General features: G+C 40.5%; 1 protein-coding gene across 4 annotated transcripts in view; it reads left to right on the forward strand.

The window, feature by feature from the left end:
* Positions 1–21,986, forward strand: part of nalcn (sodium leak channel, non-selective) — a 241,384-nt gene that overhangs the window by 128,308 nt on the left and 91,090 nt on the right. For all 4 annotated transcript variants that reach the window (XM_034185794.1, XM_034185793.1, XM_034185792.1 and 1 more), the window contains one exon: positions 16,775–16,912. In XM_034185794.1, coding sequence (XP_034041685.1) covers positions 16,775–16,912 — 138 coding nt within the window. The remainder of the gene's footprint in view (positions 1–16,774; positions 16,913–21,986) is intronic.

Below are 21,986 nucleotides of genomic sequence, written 5' to 3' on the forward strand. Positions count from 1 at the left end.
CTTGGCCTTTAGAAAATATGTGACCATTCATGCTGTTAGCACGACAACAATCAGCAGACAATCACTTTTGAGCTGGGTGTGAAATTTGTCTAAGTGCCTCCACAACTGTGAAGTTGCAAAACAGCAACACACATGTGAGGTGCCAGAGTGTCACCTCCCCCGGCACACACATGTGCCATCTGTGTGAATCATCACGCGTGTGTTGTGATCCGCCCCCATCTGTAAACATGTGACATGCTGACAGCTACAGAACATGTACCATGTTTTGGCAGACGTGCGTATGTGTGCTTGTTGTCCTCACATGGAAATACATAAAAACATATATTGCTTTTGTGACAGGCTGGAGAGCGCGCTAGCACACACATTGACAGGCTGTCCCAGCTGGAATGGACCGTCAGTTCATGTGGACACGCAGCAGGCGATCTGAATGTCACATCTGTCTGACAGGACACGCGTGTCCTGTGAGTGGCATGGTGCAGGACCATGTGACAAGCCAACAGTACTACAAATATGGCACTTTCAGTCACGTATCAGCAGAAATGCGCCATAACAAATGCTGTTCGGTCAGTTATCACGGTGCTTTTTTCTCTTTTTTTAAAAATACGTTTATTTGCTTGTTGATTTTAGCCATTTCACACTCCTATTACAAAACAGTGATTGTAGCGCAGGGGTAAAGTTTCCGTCTGATAATCAGAGCTTGCAGGTTCGAATCCCATGAGTGGCATTTATTTTTTATTTAACCAGGGTTATTTAACCATGGGGTTCTGTATTGCGTCCCCTTTTATTTATTATTTATATCAACTCAGTGATATTCACTAATTATATAGCTGGGGTTTTTTATTTTTCTCCTGTCAGAGTTGTTCGGAGTTGGACCTGGAAAGAACAACCCAGTTTACACACACACAGAAAATGATCACGCAAGAGACACTGAATTTCTTTTCCTGATCAGGAGATGACAAACGAGCAGCTCCTTCAGAAAGAACTGTCGTCTGCTCTGAAGGCCCCACCCATTTGCTTCTCCTTTTTATTGAATATAGTTACATACAGCATATAGGAGTGACTGTTGGGGAAAGTGTGGTGACACGGACCCACAACAGGGGGCGCAAATGAACGGTCAATAGATGAGCCAAAAGGTAACAATTTAATGTTGTGAATGTGCACAACGACTATACAGACAATCTCAGAATATGATAGCAGTCAATACACAAAGGTGACGTGTGGGCAGGCTCGAGGATAGAAGACGTCTGTCCTGAGAAGAGCCGGAACCACGCGATTTCCGCCGCCACCGAACCTGGTGAATACTGGAGCCGCCAAGTCCCGAATTCCCAGATGATCACCGTCCCCGACTGTCGGATCTGGTACTGCTGGTGAGGAGCACAAACAGTGAGATGTGGGTGTGTGCACACCCAGTAACAAAAACAGTCAGAAGGTGGAAAGTCACCTCCACCTCTAATCACACACTCGTGCAGCTCCTGTTAACCACTTATCTGGTTGGAGTGTGAAGCGAAGCCGTCACTGATCACACCAAACGCCAGTCCCACAGATAAGGAAACACTTACAGGAAAACAGCTGCAAAGAAGTTCAGACTATTAGTCAGTGTTTTCAGTTTAGCAGAGAAATTACCTTCACAGGTAGATGATATCTCGGCAATGAGGTGGAGATGACGTCTGGGTTTTATGGAGTAGGATGATGAAGTGTAGATGGGTGACAGCTGTCAGGAGATAATGAGTGACAGCTGTCACCCCTGGCTGTGTCCGTGGCGGTAGCGCCCTCTCGTGCCTGAAGCCCGCACTTCAGGCAGGGCGCCCTCTGGTGGTGGGCCAGCAGTACCTCCTCTTCTGGCGGCCCACACAACAGTGACAATATCACAAAACAATGGAAAGACACAAAGTCTGGTCTCACATTGATATGAAAACTGTTATGGCTTTGAGCCCTCAGTCTCCTAAGCTTCCCATAATAATGTCCAGCCCTGAACCGGTGTTCCGGTTACAATGCTCTCCCCTCAAGGCTGAACCGTTAATTAAAGATGCAAATCTGCGCTTAGCAAAAACATAACTCTAGCAAAACAGTCTGCACATTCTAGCAAAACAGTCTGCACATTGACTAAGCCAAAGATCATCTGCTCACTTTCTCGTTTGACAGTTTTAGTGATCACTTGAGCCGTTCAGTGTATATGATTGCTTTGACAATAAGTAATTATTTAAAGGAATAATGGTACATGAACTCTCACACATGCATACATATATATGTGAAAAATAGAGAACAGAATCAAAGACACGATCACAGAGAGTACATCAAAGTAAAGACATTAATATTTGATAATAATGTTGAGAATACATATTGATAATATATAGAAAACCCTGTCATTCTTCCTCCATTTTATCAAATTTTAATGTCTACATGCCTAACAACATCATTGTAGAAACATCAAAAATCTTAAAGTGTACTTAACCGCATTCATCATACAACACAATTCAACGTTTTCCATCAGAGACATATCTGTCGAACACCATTTCTTTGCATAAAATATCCTTGAATTCTGAGAGGTACACGCTTATTTTTTACTTTATACATCAATCGAACAGTCTTAAATTAAATCATGTCATGGAGTTTTAAAATCTTTGATTTAATAAACAGCGGATTGGTATGATCCCGATAACCTGCATTATGAATTATTGTTAATGCCGTAAGTCTGTAGTTATTGCCCTATACTTCAGCACCATAAGTCAAGTAAGGTGCAATACAGAGTATGTAGTGCCTTCTCTTGACTATGTTGAATATGTGCTTTCCAGTTGGTCCTGACATCGATGACCACACCTAACGACTTGTTCTCCCTGACAGGTTCTACATTTACTCCCTGTATGTTTAACTGTATTTGTTCATCCTTTTTATAGTTTCCAGATAACATTATTTTAGTTTTTAGACCAATTTAGTGACAGTTTGTTCATATCGAACCCACTCCTCAACTTTATCATCTCTGACCCCAGATCATCTAATAATTATTGCAAATTATCTCCTGAACAAAATAAGGTTGTATCATCTGCAAAGAGGACTGCTCTAAACAGATCCGAGACTTTACATAAATCATTGATATACAATATGAATAACTTTGGTGCCAATACAGAACCCTGACGAACTCCACAAACGACACAAACTCCATGTGTTTATTAATTGCTTCTATTGCATCTAAACCTATATTGACTATCATTAAGCAGGTTGTGTTGTTCAATAAATCTGTTATTGTAAAGTTTTTCCAATATTTTTGAGAATTGTGACACTAGAAAGACACAGGCCTTTGGTTAGTAAAGATGCTTGTCACCAGATTTGAATAAAGGTATCACTTTCTTCTAGTCTGAATTGTAACGTGGTTCATATATTTTTTTCATATCACCACACAGTAAATGCCACAATCACAGCAATAATTGTCAAAATCATCAGCAGGGTGTGTAGTTTGCAGCCTGCTCTGGTAGCTAAGCTCTCCATAGCTAAAACAGTATTTTGAACAACCTGTGGCTTTGCCTCTCTCACTCCCCCTGTCATGAGGTTTTCTCTTTTTTTCTCTCTCTCTAGGGACAGAGAGAGACAACAGTTCTGGCCTTGAAGATGTCTTCTTTCTTTGGTGACAGTTCAAAAGGTTCAGTTTGTCTGGGCTTAGGGGCTGAAGGTGACAGTTCACAGTCTCAGTTCAGTTCAGCAAGGGACTGAGGGACTCTGGAACTCTTTTTATGTTATTTCCCTTCAGCTGTAGTGCATAAATCTGTACTATCATCAGTATGTGTAAGGCATGCTGCAAGTGGAATTAAAATAATGTGTCATGTACTCTGTCCTGTGGCCTGCTCTTGACATTTTTTCCAAACACAGGTGCACAGGAATAGAACAGGATTCCCTTGTCTCCCGTTCTCAAAGATGCAGTTTTGTCTGCTTCTTTTCTCCTGGTCTGGTCACATCAGTGCTGTATTTCAAGCTTGTAGTACGTCTGCTTCTGATCCTGGTTCAAGTTGACAGGCCTCTCCTCGGTCACAGCTGGTTACTCGTCTGCTTCAGGACCCTGGTATCTGCTTCAACCTCTGGTCTGTGTCTTTGTTCACTCCTGGTCACTCTCTGTCTCTGTTATGACGCGCTTCCAGCCGTTGCTGGGCCCATAAGCCATCAGCCGTCACTGTTACACATCACTCCCCTTGTCTTGTTTGGGATCTTTCAGGAATCTTTGTCTTTTGCAGTGGGATAGATGCACCCAAGATGACCTCTCTGCACTTGGAATGGGCCTTCCCACCTTGGAGATGACCAGTTCTTTCTCTTAATAGTCTTTGTCAGCACCCAGTCGCCGATCTGGACCTGACTCTCAGGGCCCTGCACAGAAATAGGAGAGTCTGATAACTTGTTAGCGTGTATGACATTCTTATGGGATAACACACATCTCATATAGTCAACTAATCCCTCATCCTCACTATCAGGCCCAGCTATTTTCTGTAAATCTGGTATTCTGTAGGGCCTACCATACAAAATTTCGAATGCCTTAAGGCCAGTCTCTGAGCTGGGTGTTATATGCATGTACAGTTTCACCAAATCCAAACAATAAACCTAGTTTTTGTTTTTTTCTTCTACAATGCATTTTCCTGAGCTTACTTTTAATTGTTCCATTTGTTCTTTCCACTAAACCTGCACTTTGAGGATGATGAGCACAATGTGTTTTTGCATTTATTTTCAAATAAATCAAGTGTTGGATGATTTTATTTACAAAATGTGTACCATTATCACTGTACATTGTTTCAGGTAGTCCATGTCTTGGAATTATGTCTCTACAAAGTATCTTTCCAACTGTCAGAGCATCTGCATGTTTAACAGGGAGCACCTTTACCCATTTGCTATACTCGTATGCATCAATCATCCATCCATCTTCTACCGCTTAGTCCAAGTAAGGGTCGCGGGGGGCTGGAGCCTATCCCAGCAGTCTTAGAGCGCAAGGCGGGGTACACCCAGGACATGACGCTAGTCTGTCGCAGGGCCACAAATAGACAAACAAACACAGACACACCCACACACACACCTACGGACAATTTTTTTTAAAGATTCCAATCCACCTAACCCGCATGTCTTTGGATGTGGGAGGAAACCAGAGCACCCGGAGGAAACCCACGCAAACACGGGAGAACATGCAAACTCCACACAGAAAGGCTCGGGAATTGAACCCACAACCTTCTCTCTGTGAGGCAACAGTGCTAACCACTAAGCCACCATGCTGCCCTGCATCAATCAATAGTAGGCAATATTTCATCCCTTCATGTTGGTTCAATTCAATAGAATCCACATGGATCATTTGAAACGAGTACTGAGGGGTTGGACATTTCCCTCGTTTTGGTCTCTCAATGTCCTGCGGGTTGTGCTTTGCACAAAGTAAACATGCTCTGCAGTAATATTTTGCATATGCCTAAAATCCTAACATCACAAAATGGCTATTAACCAGTCCAGCCAGCCGTAGAAGCGTGACATGGTCCATGATTTAAGACAGCTGCCCACTTGAAGAGGCTGCGGGGCAGGACCGGTTTGTTTGAGGATTAGACATACACACCATCAGCTGTTTGGTGGACATTGTGACGCAAATTGTGATGAAAATTAATTGATTGGATGAATGATAAGCATTGATTAATATCGATTATTACATGCAGGCCAATCTTAATATGACTATTCAATTCCTGACGATGATCCAATACTCCAATTAGATCAATACACTGTCTACCATGTAGGCATACGGACAAATTTGACCCCACCACAGTACCCCAGTGCCATCCCCCCATGTCCTAGTGAGTCAGAGCGTCACAGAGACAAGGTTGAGTAATCGTGAGTGGGCCTGCCTTAGGTTGTCCCAGGGTTTAAGATGGGATCTTACCTGTCATGGGCTCGCAGCCTTCCATACTGGGCAGGGGTTCCAAGGGGTGGGGGAACGCCCATTAAGAGGTGTCATGTCAAAACAGCTTTAATTGCACAGAACATCAAACATGCAGGATCATTGAAAGTGAATTGAAGCATCTTTTAGCAAACCATCCCAGAATAGATCTGTTGGATTAATCAATGCTTAAACACCAATAATAAATAGAAATAATGACAGAATCAGATACATAAACAATGTTTGGTTTGCAGGAATAACTATGGGTCAGGATGGACAATAATCATGTGAAAAGTTGTCCAACAATCTCTATCCTTTAAGGCCTAACTTAATCTGCATACGTCAACTAATAATTAAGAAGCATTTCATTGGCCATCAATGCTTTATGAAAGCCTGCAGCTTCTTATTCGATTTGCAGCAGGGGTTAGTTGCATCTCATGAGAGTTCACATTATTTCAATCAAAACACAGGATGATCAAAATATTGAGTTATTATTATTTGTTGCTTCTACATTGCTGTCAATTCACCCTCACCAACATTAATGCTTTCAACAGGAGCTCTATAAACATGTTACAATAATCAACCCAGTGTTACTGTTCACACACTGTACAACCTTCTGCTCTGCTCTTCGGCTGGAGTGATAAATTACACTTTGTTCCCAAAACAAACCACGCTTCAAGAAATAGAACACCGATTGTATTTGGTAAAGTCAATGCAACGTAATGCAAAACAACATTAAAGCTGGAATTGATTACATCAAATAAATAATATTTCTCTAAATTTAACAGTAACAAACACTTTTAAAACACTAGTATCAATTACATGTAAGCAATTACATGTAAAACCCCTGTATTTCATGTGTTAAAGCACAACAAAACATTGCTGCAGTGTTTCTCAATTTCTCAAGTTGTGGGGATGTGGAGCGGCAGGGAGAGGAGGAGGAGGAGGGAAGTGAGCATTTAGAGCTTCCCTCAGCAGCTGTGTGTATACACGCTCCTCCAACACCCCAGACCAAGAACAAAATCCCACAACTGCTACAACAAACAAGCAAAATAACCCAACTCTTCTCAAATAAAAACCCAAAAAACATTCACAGGTCCAAAGAAGACCTGTGTTACATTACACACAACACATTATACACACATGTAGACGCGTAGAACTCACCGGAACTATTAATTACGGTGAACTGATAGGAGACTTTTTTTTTCTCTTTTGCCAACCTTCTGTCAGGCTGTTTGGGGCCCGGAGGTCAAGAACCGGGTATGTAATCACAGTCTCACAATCAGTTTTTAATAGTCCCCAGAAAATCTACCACAGCCACTGCTCCCTTCTGTCTGTTATGTGCCATCAAAAAAGTAGTGGATCAGTCAATCACAATTTTTCAATCACTTAGCAGTATTTAATACTAGCTGGGGTACCCGGCGTTGCCCAGGTTAACCTGTTTAAGATATCATCTACAAAATATTCAAAAGTTTATATTTTGTCATAATTGTTGATATCTTTAAGTATATATGTAGTCCGAATAGGCAAAGGTTTGAACTAAAAACCCAAAATAGATGGAATCCCCAAACCAAGAGAGAAAACTGAATTTTGCTGCATGCAAGAAACAACAATGAAGTTCTTCAGACTTTATATTGCAGCTCAAGTATGCTCATAATCATTAATCAGAATTGATATTATGACCTTTATAATTGTTGATACATTGCAAATCTAGTTTATAAGAATGCTACAAAAATAAAATGGCTTTTAAGCAAATGTTAATTTTGGATTTGAGATGTTGAATATATATTTAAATGTAGCTTTTACTGACCAATAGTTCTGAAGAGCCTCTTGGTAGACAATGTTTCTTGTCCTTCTGTCAGGAAAGTGGATATACAGCTGATTTGGGGTTACCAACTCTGGAGCATCTGACTAACTAACTGTGGAAGATCACAGGTTCTGCCATGTTCAGGCCAGCCACATTATCAGCAAAAGTAGTGGTTTCTTTTTGCACACTTTGAGGCATTCCATCTTTAAATGGTATAAATGCTGCCTTGCATATTTCTTAAAGTTATGCATTCATTGGTATATTTAGAGAACAAACAATCTTTTCAATTGTAAAAAAAGAGGTTTGACCACTAAAAACAGTTTGAGCCATGAAACATCAACATACCAAAACTATTTAGATCAACCCCAAAGCTAGTGCACTATTATAATAGGAAGCAGGTTGTGAAGAGTTGATAATAACAAAATTTAATTTATGATATTTACATCATAATGAGCAGCCTATATACAACGCGCCATTGGAGAACACAGGCTCTATGCCCGCTTACTGGCTGATTGAAAGGGTGCTGCCCCATCAGCAGTTAGAACTACATCACTTTTTCAAATGATGTGCAGAGTGCCATTGTTATACAGAAACCATGCGTTTGCCTGATACATTATGATCAACGATAGGCAAGTGATACACATCATGTACACTCTACACCTTTATTTTTAGAAAATGTGCAAATGTTTAGAAATACATGTACAAATTGCAAGAAAAGACAAAGCTTGATATTTTATCCAGTAATCTTTTAAAGTTTAATTTACAGCTTTCCAGTAAACTTTTAAAGTTTAATTTACAGCCTGTGGTCGAAAGCTCTCTGCTAAGAGTGAAAACCTTCATTCCAAGAAGGAATAGGCTGTATTCTGATAAGTATTATATCATAGTGATTGTGTATAAGTTTTATCAAAATTCATGTGGATTGACCCCCCCCCCCCCCCCCTTCTCAGCCACCAATGCCTGGCATGGGGAGAACTATCAAAATTCATGTGGATTGACACCCCAGCCACCCCCACCCCCTCTCAGCCACCAATGCCTGGCATGGGGAGAACCCATCTACATCTCTGAACTGGCACTTTATCTGCAGGTCGAAATCCTTGTTCCTGGGGACAGCATTATGAAGGGTTTACCCTGTATTTATTTTGAAGTTGATAAACATAACGCAGTATTGGCCATTAGGTACAGAAAAATCTCAGTTTGAGGGTGCATATTGCCATAATGATTAAACCAGATTTAAGGACTATTTTTAAGTAGGATGGCATATCTACTCATTCACACATGGTGTCAAATATCATGGGTGTAATATTGGTAGAGGGGAGTATGGGGATAACAAAGCACATGGAAGAAAGTTACTTTGTATTGAATTGTGTATTTATATTCTTACAATCAAAATGTTCAGTATATGATTAGTCAGTAAATGACAGAATACTCACATTTGTTTTTGCTATAAACAGGTCTGAAAACGCTAAAGTTTGTAGAGTTGTTCAAATCTTTTCAGGAGAGTAAACAGGTTTGTAGCACCCACGTGCAGCATGTGCAGAGAAAGGATGCATTCATATCAAGGGGGATATTTGAATCTGCTTGGTTATACAACCAAGCTGGCATGCACACCCACGCTATGTGTGCTAGCCAGCAGCCAGCAGCAGATAGCCCAGGAGTCTGGGCTCTGTTTATAGCAGTAGGCAGGCTACTGAGCTCCTGCATATATGCATAGGGCCAGCGGCCAGCTATTAAAGCTGAGAGATTTGTGCTGGAGTACAACTGCCACTGAGGTACATATGGTTCAACTGTATGTATCAGATTATTGTTAATATTGTTGTCTTAATATTATTTTTTTTGTTTGAAAATAGTACCAGGTTGTAGCCCATGTCATGGTGGTTCAGAATATGTAACTTTGGGGAGTTCACCTTTTGTAGTTTTAGAGCCTATTCCGGACAGACAAAAAGACAAAAGTAGCCATTTATGTATATAGATGTATACTGGGGAACTGATTCATAGAAATGTTTTATAACCCAAAATCTTCATTGCCTAGATGAGCCTGTTTCCAGCAAGTTCATGAATACCCGCTGGAACTCATTGATCTAATTGGTCAGTTCCACAGTAGCTCATTCATGATTACTGAGGCAAGATTGGCCAAATACTGAAATGTTCAATTGAAGCAGTCAATCTGAATTTTTTTTTCTTTTTCCCCAGACAGAAAAGAATCACCTCACACAATTTCAAACCAACAACACACACAAAATATATCACACAACAATAAACCAATCATTAATCACTCTACTGAAATATAATCTTGATCAGCTTTACTTAGAATCTGTTAAGTAGGCGAAACTAACCACCTTTTACATCTTATCCAGTGTACAAAAATCAACCATATTTTAATCACTTCATCCCAGTTACATGAGCATTCAATATGGAAAGTAGGAAGATGATAGTATTTATTGTCTTTGAGTTATCATCTTAACAAGCTGAAAAGTTTTATTTCATCAACAGATCTATTTCAGAATTCTCCCTCAAAATACTCTATCTTTTACCCTGGACACCAACTCACACTCATATACACGTACAAAATTGATTAATGTGCACTTATTTCTCAGTAACTCCACACTTAAAAATGTTGGAGCGCCAGCAACTGTGACCTTGACAGTTTTATCTAAAACAATTCACAATAATTACACACAATCTGTCTATATAGTGACAACAGAACAAAAGTAAGGAAAAACTGACAAGTATAATCTGCTAGAAAAGAAAGAACAGCAACCTTATGTGTACATAAACAAAATTCATGTTGAAAATGAAGAACTCCTTATCTTTGTGAGTGTGTACATTCATGTGCAGTGTCCATTCTTCCCATACTTCCAACATGTCAATTTCCTCTTTATCTCACGCCCACGGGCTGTGCCTCTGGCCACTCTGCGGTGCTGACCTTTGCCCTTTCCTGCAAAATACACTTCTTCCTCACACATCATTATGACTGCTCCGGCAGGTTTAAAAACTGCTGTGTTTGGTGCAAAAGCATGGTCTGGTGTATTTTTCACTGCACATCTCTCTTGCCTTTTTGTAAAATCACTGGTGTTCTCGTTTATGGTATCAAATGACTTTGTTGTGGAGTTTAACTGTAATTTTCCAGAGAAGTTAACTGTCTCTCACAACATTTTTAAGTGTTCAGGTGATGCTGGATCTTTTGTCTCCATGTACCTAACATCATTTGACTGTGTGTCATGTTGGCTGTGAGAACAACAGCAGTTACCCATTTTAGCTGTTCGTGGGGTTATCTCATAGGGAGATCTAAACGAACAGGTTGTTGTTCTTTTTTCACTGTTTGGTCACCGATCAGTCTGAAAAGTGTCACCACTTCGACCTCTGAGAGGTGGGCGACCTTGCTTATGGCTTCTTTTCAGACTCGTCGGCTTGCAAACAGGTGTGGTGCGTATAGAACGCTTATAACCTACTTCACCGTCAGGGGCTTCGTTCTTGCCTGTGGGTTAATACAGGTGACAGGCCCCCCGTGATTCAGTTGCGACTCAGTCATAAAAGCACATTCACACAAACACATTCACATTTTTTGTGACAGTTGATCATACTCCCACCCTAAATGATATAGATTTTTATGAAAGTTGATGCACACACTAAAATGAATACATTTTTTGTGAAATTTGATCAAACTCCCACCCTAATATAAATAAATTTTGTGATCCTGCGTCTTATCTGTGATGTCATCAATGTGTGCTGGTAGTAGTTGCATGGCAATGACATCAATTTGAAAGTTTGTAGTATAAGAGTTGCACACAAGGCAGAACAGATCGGGCACCGTCTGGCACTAAATGGCTGAGTTATTTGTGATTTATTTTTATTTGAGGTGAATTCACATATTTGAAATATATGACAAGGTCAGTGTTCCAACGAACATAATATTGGCTGCGCTCGTGCATCTGCCCACCCACTCGTCAGGCAGAATTTCACATGGAATGCCCTCGGCGTTCCGGCACACAAGCACAGGATATGTTTTTGATTGTATCACATTAAATGTTCACATGTTGAACTATAGCACCGTCATGTTTTGTAGTGGTACGACATGAGTTGGGTGCCTTCAGTGTTCGCTGCCACTTCATTTTTTTAATTGTGTTTTTTTTTTCCACCTGCACAAATAAAACAAATGAGTAAACCCCCCAGAGTTCAGCATAACTGCCCGAGACGTGCTTGGTGTGCATTTGCCTAAATGCTCAACAGTTTGTCCTAGGGGAAAGATGAGACTGAATTAAAATAGGCTGATTCAGGTAGTATACAAAGAGCACTTTATGGAAAGTCTTTGTAAGCACCTCAGATCAGCATCCGCAGCCTCGCAGCTGTTGATTGTGGGTTTTGTGACGCGTCGACAGATGTGGTTCCTCCTTTGATTTCTAAGCATAGACGAGCTTCATTCTCTCTCATTAGCCTCCTCTTTGTTTTGTTTTTTTTACCCCCCTCTTTCGACATTTCACTGATCCCTGGCACAGCAGGACATGAAACAGATGCCACTTGTGCGCTGTGTTCCCTGTCTCTCGCTCATTTTCTCTTTTCCTGGTGCCTCACACCCACGCAGATACCCTGGCACACTTCATTGCTAATGGTGTTTGGCTGCTTCTCCTGCAGGCAGACCTGTTGTGGTGTTTATCTCTATCTGCGGTAACGAGGGCGGTGGACAGGTGGGAGGGGTTTGGAGGTGAGATGTGAAGAAGGAAGCTCCGGCTCACCGTTTGACTCCTGGAGTCACGGTCTTGTACTATATGCCTGTTCCTACACCTTCATTTAACCTCTACCAGACAGAGAGGAAAACGAAAAAAACCTGTCTCTATGTTTTCTTCTTTTTTTTACTCTGTCTCTTCTGTTTTACAATCTCACCTTTGCAAATTAGAGAATGATGGCTATAATATGATATACTACAGCAATCCCCATGGGTAAATCTACTCTAGCTGAAATTCTACAAAATAAAAATACTTAAGATATGTTTTTTTAATTAATTCATTGAATTAGTGGCATACATAAAAATGTCACAAATAACATCAGAAGCTCAGAGCGCTTTACAATGATGCCTCACATTCACCTATTCACACTCACACCGATGTCAGGGTGCTGCCATGCAAGACACTCACTACACACCAGGAGCAACTAGGGTATTAAGGACCTTGCCCAAGGGCCCTTAGTGATTTTCCGGTGTGGCTGGGTTTTGAACCAAGTATCCTCTGATCTGAAGCCCAAAGTTTAACCACTAGACCATCACCTCCCTTATTGCTAAATAAAATACACTTTATTATGATCACAGCCAATATATTTGGCTGTAATCTGCCCAGCACTTATTGGGAAAATATTGAGAAACATGCGCCAAGGTCATTATAAATTGCAGATATTTAATCCAGTTGCTGTTATACAAATAATGAATGTTTATGACTGAGTTCAGTGGTAATGAATAGTGATTTAACTCCATTCAGTGTAGTTGAATGGAACATTTCATCTTTCACCGAATGAAATATTGTTTCCATTGAATGAATGAAAAACATTCATTATTTGTTTTATGTAATGGCTAAAATAGATTCCATTTGATATTTTATTAATTTATAAATAAGAGAAAAGGGACTTACATTTTAGTGTGCATCACTGGTCCTTTAACGTCAAGAGGTTCCAAACAGTCGAACACAGATTTGGATTTGTGTTTTCTTTTGTGTTAAAAGAATGAACAGCATCAATAATCTGCTAAGCACTGTAGCCGCTAGTGTGCAAACACACACGGTGGTCACAGCGTGCAAAAGCATGAATCGTATAGTACCAAAATAGCACGCTAAATAGCATTTGAATTGCATGGTAAAGGGAACACAACAGCAAATGGTCCATGTCACGTGACATACAAATCACCAATCAAATAGCAAGGATCTATTCAGCTGTTATATAATTATAATTAGTAAATGTTGTCATTGTATTAATATAATGCGTTGTATAACTGACATGTCACCTAACATTAGCATGATCTGAGTCCCTCCTTTGGGAGCAACGGCATTTATAATGTGCTTCAAAAAATACCTACTTGTGGTGGTTGAGGACCTGAACAAGGGGAGTGGCTTAAATTGTGATTCACAATAAATTTAATCTTTCGTGTCTTGCAATGTTGCTAGCTTCACTTAACAGGTGTCACGTAACCCAGTGCTTACAGGCTAACATTACCATGATCTGAGTGCCTCCATTGTGAGCAACAGGATTTATAATGGCAATATACTTAATATATACTTAATCTTACAATTATACTTAATCTTACTGCACATCTTCAGGTAATTTTACGTTTTTCTGGGAAAACTGCCTCTTGAAGAGGTAAAACACATATATAAATCCAGTGGTGGGCACAGTTCAGCTAATCCGATAACAGATAATTATCGAAGCTAATGTTTTTGCTAGCGGATTAGCTTTTCAGATAAGTTTTAAAACCATGAGCGGACCAATTATCTTCAGATAAATTTAGTTCCAATAACTTTCAGTCCGATAACATTTTTTTTTTTTTTTTTTTTTTTTGGTAAAGTGAGCAAAGTTTAACAGTCAAAAACATTTGTAAACCCTAAAATCAAACATTTTAGTCTGTCTGTTGTGTGTTCATTTATGGCAGACTGGCTGTCGCTTGCTGATGATATCATCATTAAGCGCAAAATGTGATTTGCCGGTTGACGCAGGGAGCATTGTGGGTAGTGTAGTTCAGGTTCACTTTGGATGCTACAGTGAGTTGTCCGCTCAACACAAGAACAAAATGGAGTAATTTTAACATTATTTCATTTTATTTCTTTGTGGCTGTAATATAATTGCCAAGACTCGGGGGTGGATTTTTCTTCACGTTTCGACACTTTTGGATGAAAAAAGAGGAGGCTTTATGTGGATTATTTATTCAGATGAATCCCACTGAAATTAACAGCTAAGAATTTATATTTACTACGAGTATTTTACTGTGCCAATCACTGCATTAATGGATGTATTTCAGTTGTTTAAGCCCCAGGGTTGAAAGAGTGTGAAAAAAGCAGCAGCTTTTTAGCTCGTAAATAACGAAATAACGGTGTATCTAATACCGAGATAAAGTGTGACTTCTAATACTGTGTTTTACTGCTTTTGAAAGATGATGACAGTATTTGGGGTTTTATTTTTTATTCATTCATTTTTCGTGCTTTCTTATGTCTTTGTGATCCTTTAATGTACCCAGCAGTGAAAAGTGAAAGTGAAACTGGTTTATCAGAAGCAGACAGTGTAATCTGATGTGACCACGTCCAAATAAAAGTTATCGGTTATCTGTAATAAAGATAATTTTTTTTTAGCAGTTTATTGGCTTAGCATCATAAAAGATAACTTTTCAGTTATCGGATTAATGGTTATCGAAGCTAACTTTTTGGTTAGCTGTGCCCACCACTCTATAAATCACACCGGAGTACAAGTCTCACCTTTTTTTCCTGTATTTTCGGCTCTTTAATTTGGGATCTTCTTTTTTTGTTGCATTGTTGCAATGTATTTTCTAGTTGTATTATTGTCATTTATTATTTCATTATTGCAGTTTATTTTATTTAGTTATTTGTTTCCTTGGAAAATTTTATATAAGCAGTCATTATAATTTTTAGAATTTTATTAACGAACATGTGATTTTTCGGTATACAAGTCATACCATGCACCTTACAAGTTGCAGGACCTCCCACTCAACAAAAATATAAATGCAACACTTTTGGTTTTGCTCCCATTTTGTATGAGATGAACTCAAAGATCTAAAACTTTTTCCACATACACAATATCACCATTTCCCTCAAATATTGTTCACAAACCAGTCTAAATCTGTGATAGTGAGCACTTCTCCTTTGCTGAGATAATCCATCCCACCTCACAGGTGTGTCATATCAAGATGCTGATTAGACACCATGATTAGTGCACAGGTGTGCCTTAGACTGCCCACAATAAAAGGCCACTCTGAAAGGTGCAGTTTTATCACACAGCACAATGCCACAGATGTCGCAAGATTTGAGGGAGCGTGCAATTGGCATGCTGACAGCAGGAATGTCAACCAGAGCTGTTGCTCATGTATTGAATGTTAATTTCTCTACCATAAGCCGTCTCCAAAGGCGTTTCAGAGAATTTGGCAGTACATCCAACCAGCCTCACAACCGCAGACCACGTGTAACCACACCAGCCCAGGACCTCCACATCCAGCATGTTCACCTCCAAGATCATCTGAGACCAGCCACTCGGGCAGCTGCTGAAACAATCGGTTTGCATAACAAAAGAATTTCTGCACAAACTGTCAGAAACCGTCTCAGGGAAGCTCATCTGCATGCTCGTCGTCCTCATCGGGGTCTCGACCTGACTCCAGTTCGTCATCGTAACCGACTTGAGTGGGCAAATGCTCACATTCGCTGGTGTTTGGCACATTGGAGAGGTGTTCTCTTCACAGATGATGCGAAGGAGATGTTTTGCACTGCATGAGGCAAATGGTGGTCACACCAGATACTGACTGGTATCCCCCCCCAATAAAACAAAACTGCACCTTTCAGACAGGCCTTTTATTGTGGGCAGTCTAAGGCACACCTGTGCACTAATCATGGTGTCTAATCAGCATCTTGATATGGCACACCTGTGAGGTGGGATGGATTATCTCAGCAAAGGAGAAGTGCTCACTATCACAGATTTAGACTGGTTTGTGAACAATATTTGAGGGAAATGGTGATATTGTGTATGTGGAAAAAGTTTTAGATCTTTGAGTTCATCTCATACAAAATGGGAGCAAAACCAAAAGTGTTGCATTTAGATTTTTGTTGAGTATAGTAAAACTTTGACTTACACTCTAAAAATGCAGTATCTGGTTCTTTTGGGATTTTCACGAGGCAGACTACCATATAGCAGACACAGAGATTTGGACTTTGGGGAATTATGGTATACATGTGTTGGATGTATGATATTTGTTCTCCTGCCTGTTTGAAATGTCAAATCTTCCCTTTTCTCTTTCCGTCTCTTTACCTCTTCTGCTTGTGTATGAATTAAACCTCTGTGACATTTTCTCTACATCTCATACTTCCATCTGGTGCCTTCCTTTTCTGTAGGCATTCATGTCCATGTTCCAGATCTTAACCCAGGAGGGCTGGATTGATGTCATGGACCAGACTCTTGTGGCTGTCGGTCATATGTGGGCTCCGGTCGTCGCCATCTACTTCATCCTCTATCATCTGTTTGCCACACTGGTGAGAAATTAACAACACTGCTTAAATTAAGCTGCTGCTTAATTTTGACCATTCAGATTTTTTTGGATGAGCTAAAGGAATTTTACCATTTCAGTGCCATTTGATTATGTTGATGGCCATAAAGTTGTTAGAAACAGAAAAAGTGGTTTTCTACGCTGTTTGTTAGATCACATCAACACCGTCCAAACTCTACAAACGTGTCATCATGAAACATGTCCATTAGGCACAAACGTCTCCAAAGTAGCTGAAACACAAAATTTTTCATTTCATTCAAGAAATATGATCATCTTTCAAAGTAAAGATTTAAATGTGACAGACTTAAATATGAAGTCTGTCTCCATGTTAAATGACTGATTGCATCAGATTTTATTTTACTCGTCTGCTGCCATGAAACAAGGCCAAATACAAGACATAGTTGTTTCTGCTACACAGTTACCACTTGTGCACAGTAACTCTCCACTTTCACACCACCAAGGTTCTATTGTTTCAGCTGTTTGACGGCAAGAAAACTTGAGGAAATTTTAGGGTGTAAACATCTAAGCAGTGCAGTGTTTGTACTTGGTCAATTCACACAAAAGGAGCTGTTAATATAAAGCTTCGAGCTGTCTGGATGATGGCTGCCAACAACACAGTAAACATGTCTGTGAAATGTGACTCACATGGGGCTTTCTCTGTCATCTACCATTGCTGGTAGTGCCACATAGTGTCTGCTGGGTATATCTACCACTGGTTAATGAGCTACAATAGAACCACTCATATATGTATGTGTGTGATTCGTGTTCCACAGTCACAGCTTTATTGGAGCATTGCAGAGCATATGAAATCGAGGCCATAGTTTGCCAGGATAAGGCATTGTTCACAGATGACTTCTGTGGCCATTGTTCACTCTGTAAAGGTTGTATGACTTCATAGCAACATTGCCCAATTGTTTGGGCTGTTACTAATAACATAGTTATGTGTCCGTCATGGCATTTTATCCCATTTAGGATATCAGTTATTTTAGGCCCAAATTGTTTTACTGTTACCGATGTCTTTATGATGTCATAATAATGTTATGTTTTGGTACGCTTTCTTGCTTCGTCATATGGGGCATTGTTCACTTTGAAAATGTGACAGATGTCTTCCATGGCTATTGTTCGTGCTGTAGCGGTTATGTGACTTAATATGCTCACCAATTCCATTTTTGCATATTTGAAACCAAAATTGCTGATATCACAGTAAATAATGGTCTGATCAACTTGCCATTTCCGCAATGTTTGTCCTTACATAAGCACGCCAAAGGTTAAATGCCAGCCCTGTCTGGTTTTTGTATAACGATCCAGAGAGATGGATAGACACAGAGCCCATAAGTCTATTATTATACAGATTAATCATAGAACTTGATTTATTTGCACTCTTGAGATTTCCTGAGCTTGTCTGAGTCATCCCTTGACAGGTCTCAGTCAGATTTGGAACACTGGTCCTGTATAGATTAGGCCAGTGCATACTTCAGTTTTGTTGATGTCAGAAGACATGACTGAAATATGAAAAAAGTAGAACCACTTTTTCTTTTGTGACATCATAAGGGAGACTAAGATTCAAGGTACGATGTCAGCAGGATATGTACAGCTGTATTTGTTCACCAGGGCATAAAGTACACAGTAACTGCAATACACTGTGTGTCAGTTTCAACAAGATAAGACAGAATCCTGAAATTTGTGTCAGTATGTCTTCTTGTATTGATAAACACAGAATAACATAATTCTTATGAGGAAACAAGATAAATTTTATCTTAGTTTGTCATGTGACCCACATAAATTTTAGCTAATTTATATAGTAACATCGTGTGAAATTTTAAAGGTCAGAGCAACACTGAAAAAACACGAAGGGCCCTTGGACAAGATCCTTAATCCCCTTGTTGCTCCTGTTGTGTAGTGAGCGCCTTGTATGGCAGCACCCTGACATTGGGGGGAATGTGAAGCATTATTTTAAAGAGCTTTGAGAGTCTGACACAGATGGAAAAGCGCTATATAAATGCAGTCTATTATACGAGACTATAAGGAGTGTTACTACAGCTTTAAGGATGCCCCACAATGGCACACGGCGCGCCGCGCTCCGAGCCGCCATCGAGAGGCAGAAAACACCACATCATTTCTAAACAGATGGCTGTGTGGAGCCGGGACCGTCGTGTGCAATTTCTCTGGTTATCACAAGAGCTGGACATCAGCAGATGAAGTGAGACAAAGGAACACCTCCATTTCGGAGTGTTAGAGGACAAGTTGGGACATGTCCAGCTCTCCACAATTTCTCTTATACTCACTCGACTGGTAAGCACTGAAAGCCGAGATAGGCATGTCCCAACCTGTCCTCTGGCACTCCGAAACGGAGGTGTTCCTTTGTCTCACTTCATCAGCGAATCGGTCGTGACGTGCAAAGCCTCCGCGCGGCTTTCCATGACAAAATCTCTTGTTAAAAGTGAAATCTGCCGGAAAATAGTTGATGTCCAGCTCTTGTGATAACCAGAGAAATTGCACCTGGCTCCACACAGCCATCCAAAATTTTCACCGAAAGCCAGATAAATTTTTTGAATGGTTTCCAGCTGCTTGTCTCTAACAGTTTATGAAAAAATTCTGATGGAAAAAAAGCCCAAATCATTACGCCATTTCCTCGCAATGAAACAACGACGAGAGGGGTGGACCAGTGCTCACTCAAAGCCTGCCCACAGGCGAATGACGCAACCGACAGGCGTGGAAAAACTCACGCATGCGCATGAAGGTTCAAGCTTGGCTGACGTAAAAACATATGAATCAAATCCATATAGTTTTTGGAAAAAATAAAAAGGTCCGTTACTTTTCTAACAGACCTCGTATATATAAACACAGTTTAAGATTCAGTTCTTGGGAGCAGGTTTTTGAGAACAGGGCTTTTAGGCTTTAAAGCATTTCATTTATGAAACCAGTGACACAGTTTTATGTGCTCATTGAGATTTTCTGTGTTCTAGTGTCATCCTTGTTATTGACTGCACCTCAGTCTCTCTTTTTTCTACCATTTGTGAAGGAAAATCAGAACCAAGTTCCCATCACTTAGGGCCCCATCACACATAGTACACCTGTTGCTACAACTATTTGCGCACACCAACAGCTGAAAGACAGAGTGTGCGATGTGAGAACCCATCAATCCCTCTTGCAGCAGGTGTCGGCCATATTCCAGCTGACACACATGAACATCTAACACCGCTTGTTTGGCACTTAGAAAATGTGTGGCCATTCATACTCTTGGCATGACAACAGTTTGTAGACAATCACTGCCGTGCTGGCAGTGAAATTAGTCTGATTTCCCCACGAGTGTAGATTTGGTCTGTGCGCTGAACTGCAGGAGGTGTGTCCGCCCACTGAAGCAGGTGTGGAGATCTGTCATTCTGGACATCCCAGCTGGACAACACGTACTGTGTTTGGATGGACATGGACTAACAACTGCCCACTGTGACCCGCATGTGTCTGTTTGCTGTCATCACGTGCACATAAATAAAAACATATATCACTGTGGTGACGGGCTGCAGCGAGCGCGCACACTCTGCAGCACATTGAAAGGCTTGAGATGGACCATCAGCTCAGAACACGCAGTGGGCGACCTGACTTTCACGTCACTCACGTGAGCTCTGTTCCATTTGACGCTATGTCAGTTCTGGTGCACCGTGCACAAGACATGCTTGTCAGGCAGGACACGCGCATGGGCCGGCTGAACACACGCCAGCAGATGTGGACATGAGAAGAGCAAACTGCTTCTCATTCATGTCATTTCATGACTGTATGTCTGTGACCATGGGTCATCTACAGAGGAACAGATGGATCATATTTGTATTGCCCGCTTGATAAGAGGGATTCAATATAAAATGGTGATTTTTTTATGGTGTATGGTTTTATTTTTATTTTTTTTAAATACATCCATCTCTTTGTTGATTTCAGGCATTTTCCCCGCACTGTTTACAGGCCAGTGACGGTAGCTCAGTGGTAAAGTTTCGGGCTGGCAATCAGTAAAGTGCAGGTACAAATCCTGTGGGTGGTATGTTTATTTATTTATCTATTCCACATCAGCGGCACGATGTGGTTTCACATGTACCATCTGGTTTTTATTTTTTATTTATTCCACATCAGCGCTGTGATGTGGTGCACCTCGCACTGTGTCCCTGCTCGAAAGACACCGTCGCGTGCACAAACTCTCGCACTAGGATCATGCACGCCTGCCTGTCGGCACGATGTTTCGTGATGTGCCAATTTAAACTGTTTCACGTTGTTTCACCGTATTCGACCAAACTTCACACTATGTGTGAAGGGGCCCATAATGTTGACTTAATGGTGGTGTGTCTTTGGGCTTCACACTTGAAATTCGCCATCACATTTGGTGCGAATATGATTCTCAGAACATGTCAGCTTTTTAATGTATTTGTATTATTCTTCTGCATAAAGGCCATTAGCACTTATTATTGTATTGGGGTTGGAATGAAATATCCAGCACGTAAAATAAGGTTTATGTGCAAGCATGTCCTCCAGGACAGAACAAGCAAAGGCGATCACAACGACATTCTCGTTTTCAGAAAGAATGTGCCAGTGACATGAGCATATTTAAAAATGTTGACAGTAGGCAAGAGATGATACACTAAATTCCTGATCAAATACGCAATAGAGTGCAGACGTCTGTACAGTATTGTCACAAAACCTTCACATAAAAAGTGTTTGCAATAAAGTAAAAAGTTCATATTTTAATCTCTTGCCACATTAAAGAAATACCTTTGTAGCTAACACCTTGTAACTTTCCTCCTGGTACGAGGAAGTAATCCATGATGTAATTCTCATCTCTCCTCGTAACCTTAGCTCAGACCCTGGAATGCATGCTGAATTTTTATTTTTTTACTTGTATATTGTGAACTATTTCTTCTTAAGGACGCTCACAAAATCACAGGAGACTTAGATTTTCCATAGTTCTTGCATCCATTCAGTTTTTAGCAGGTTTCGGCCTTCCATCATCAGATTTGAGTTATAGGTTACTGTATTTGGCTGCTTCGTTTGATAAATCAACCAGTTTGTTGATTTGTTGA

Source organism: Thalassophryne amazonica, chromosome 14, assembly GCF_902500255.1.
Source record: "Thalassophryne amazonica chromosome 14, fThaAma1.1, whole genome shotgun sequence".
Lineage (NCBI taxonomy): Eukaryota > Metazoa > Chordata > Actinopteri > Batrachoidiformes > Batrachoididae > Thalassophryne > Thalassophryne amazonica.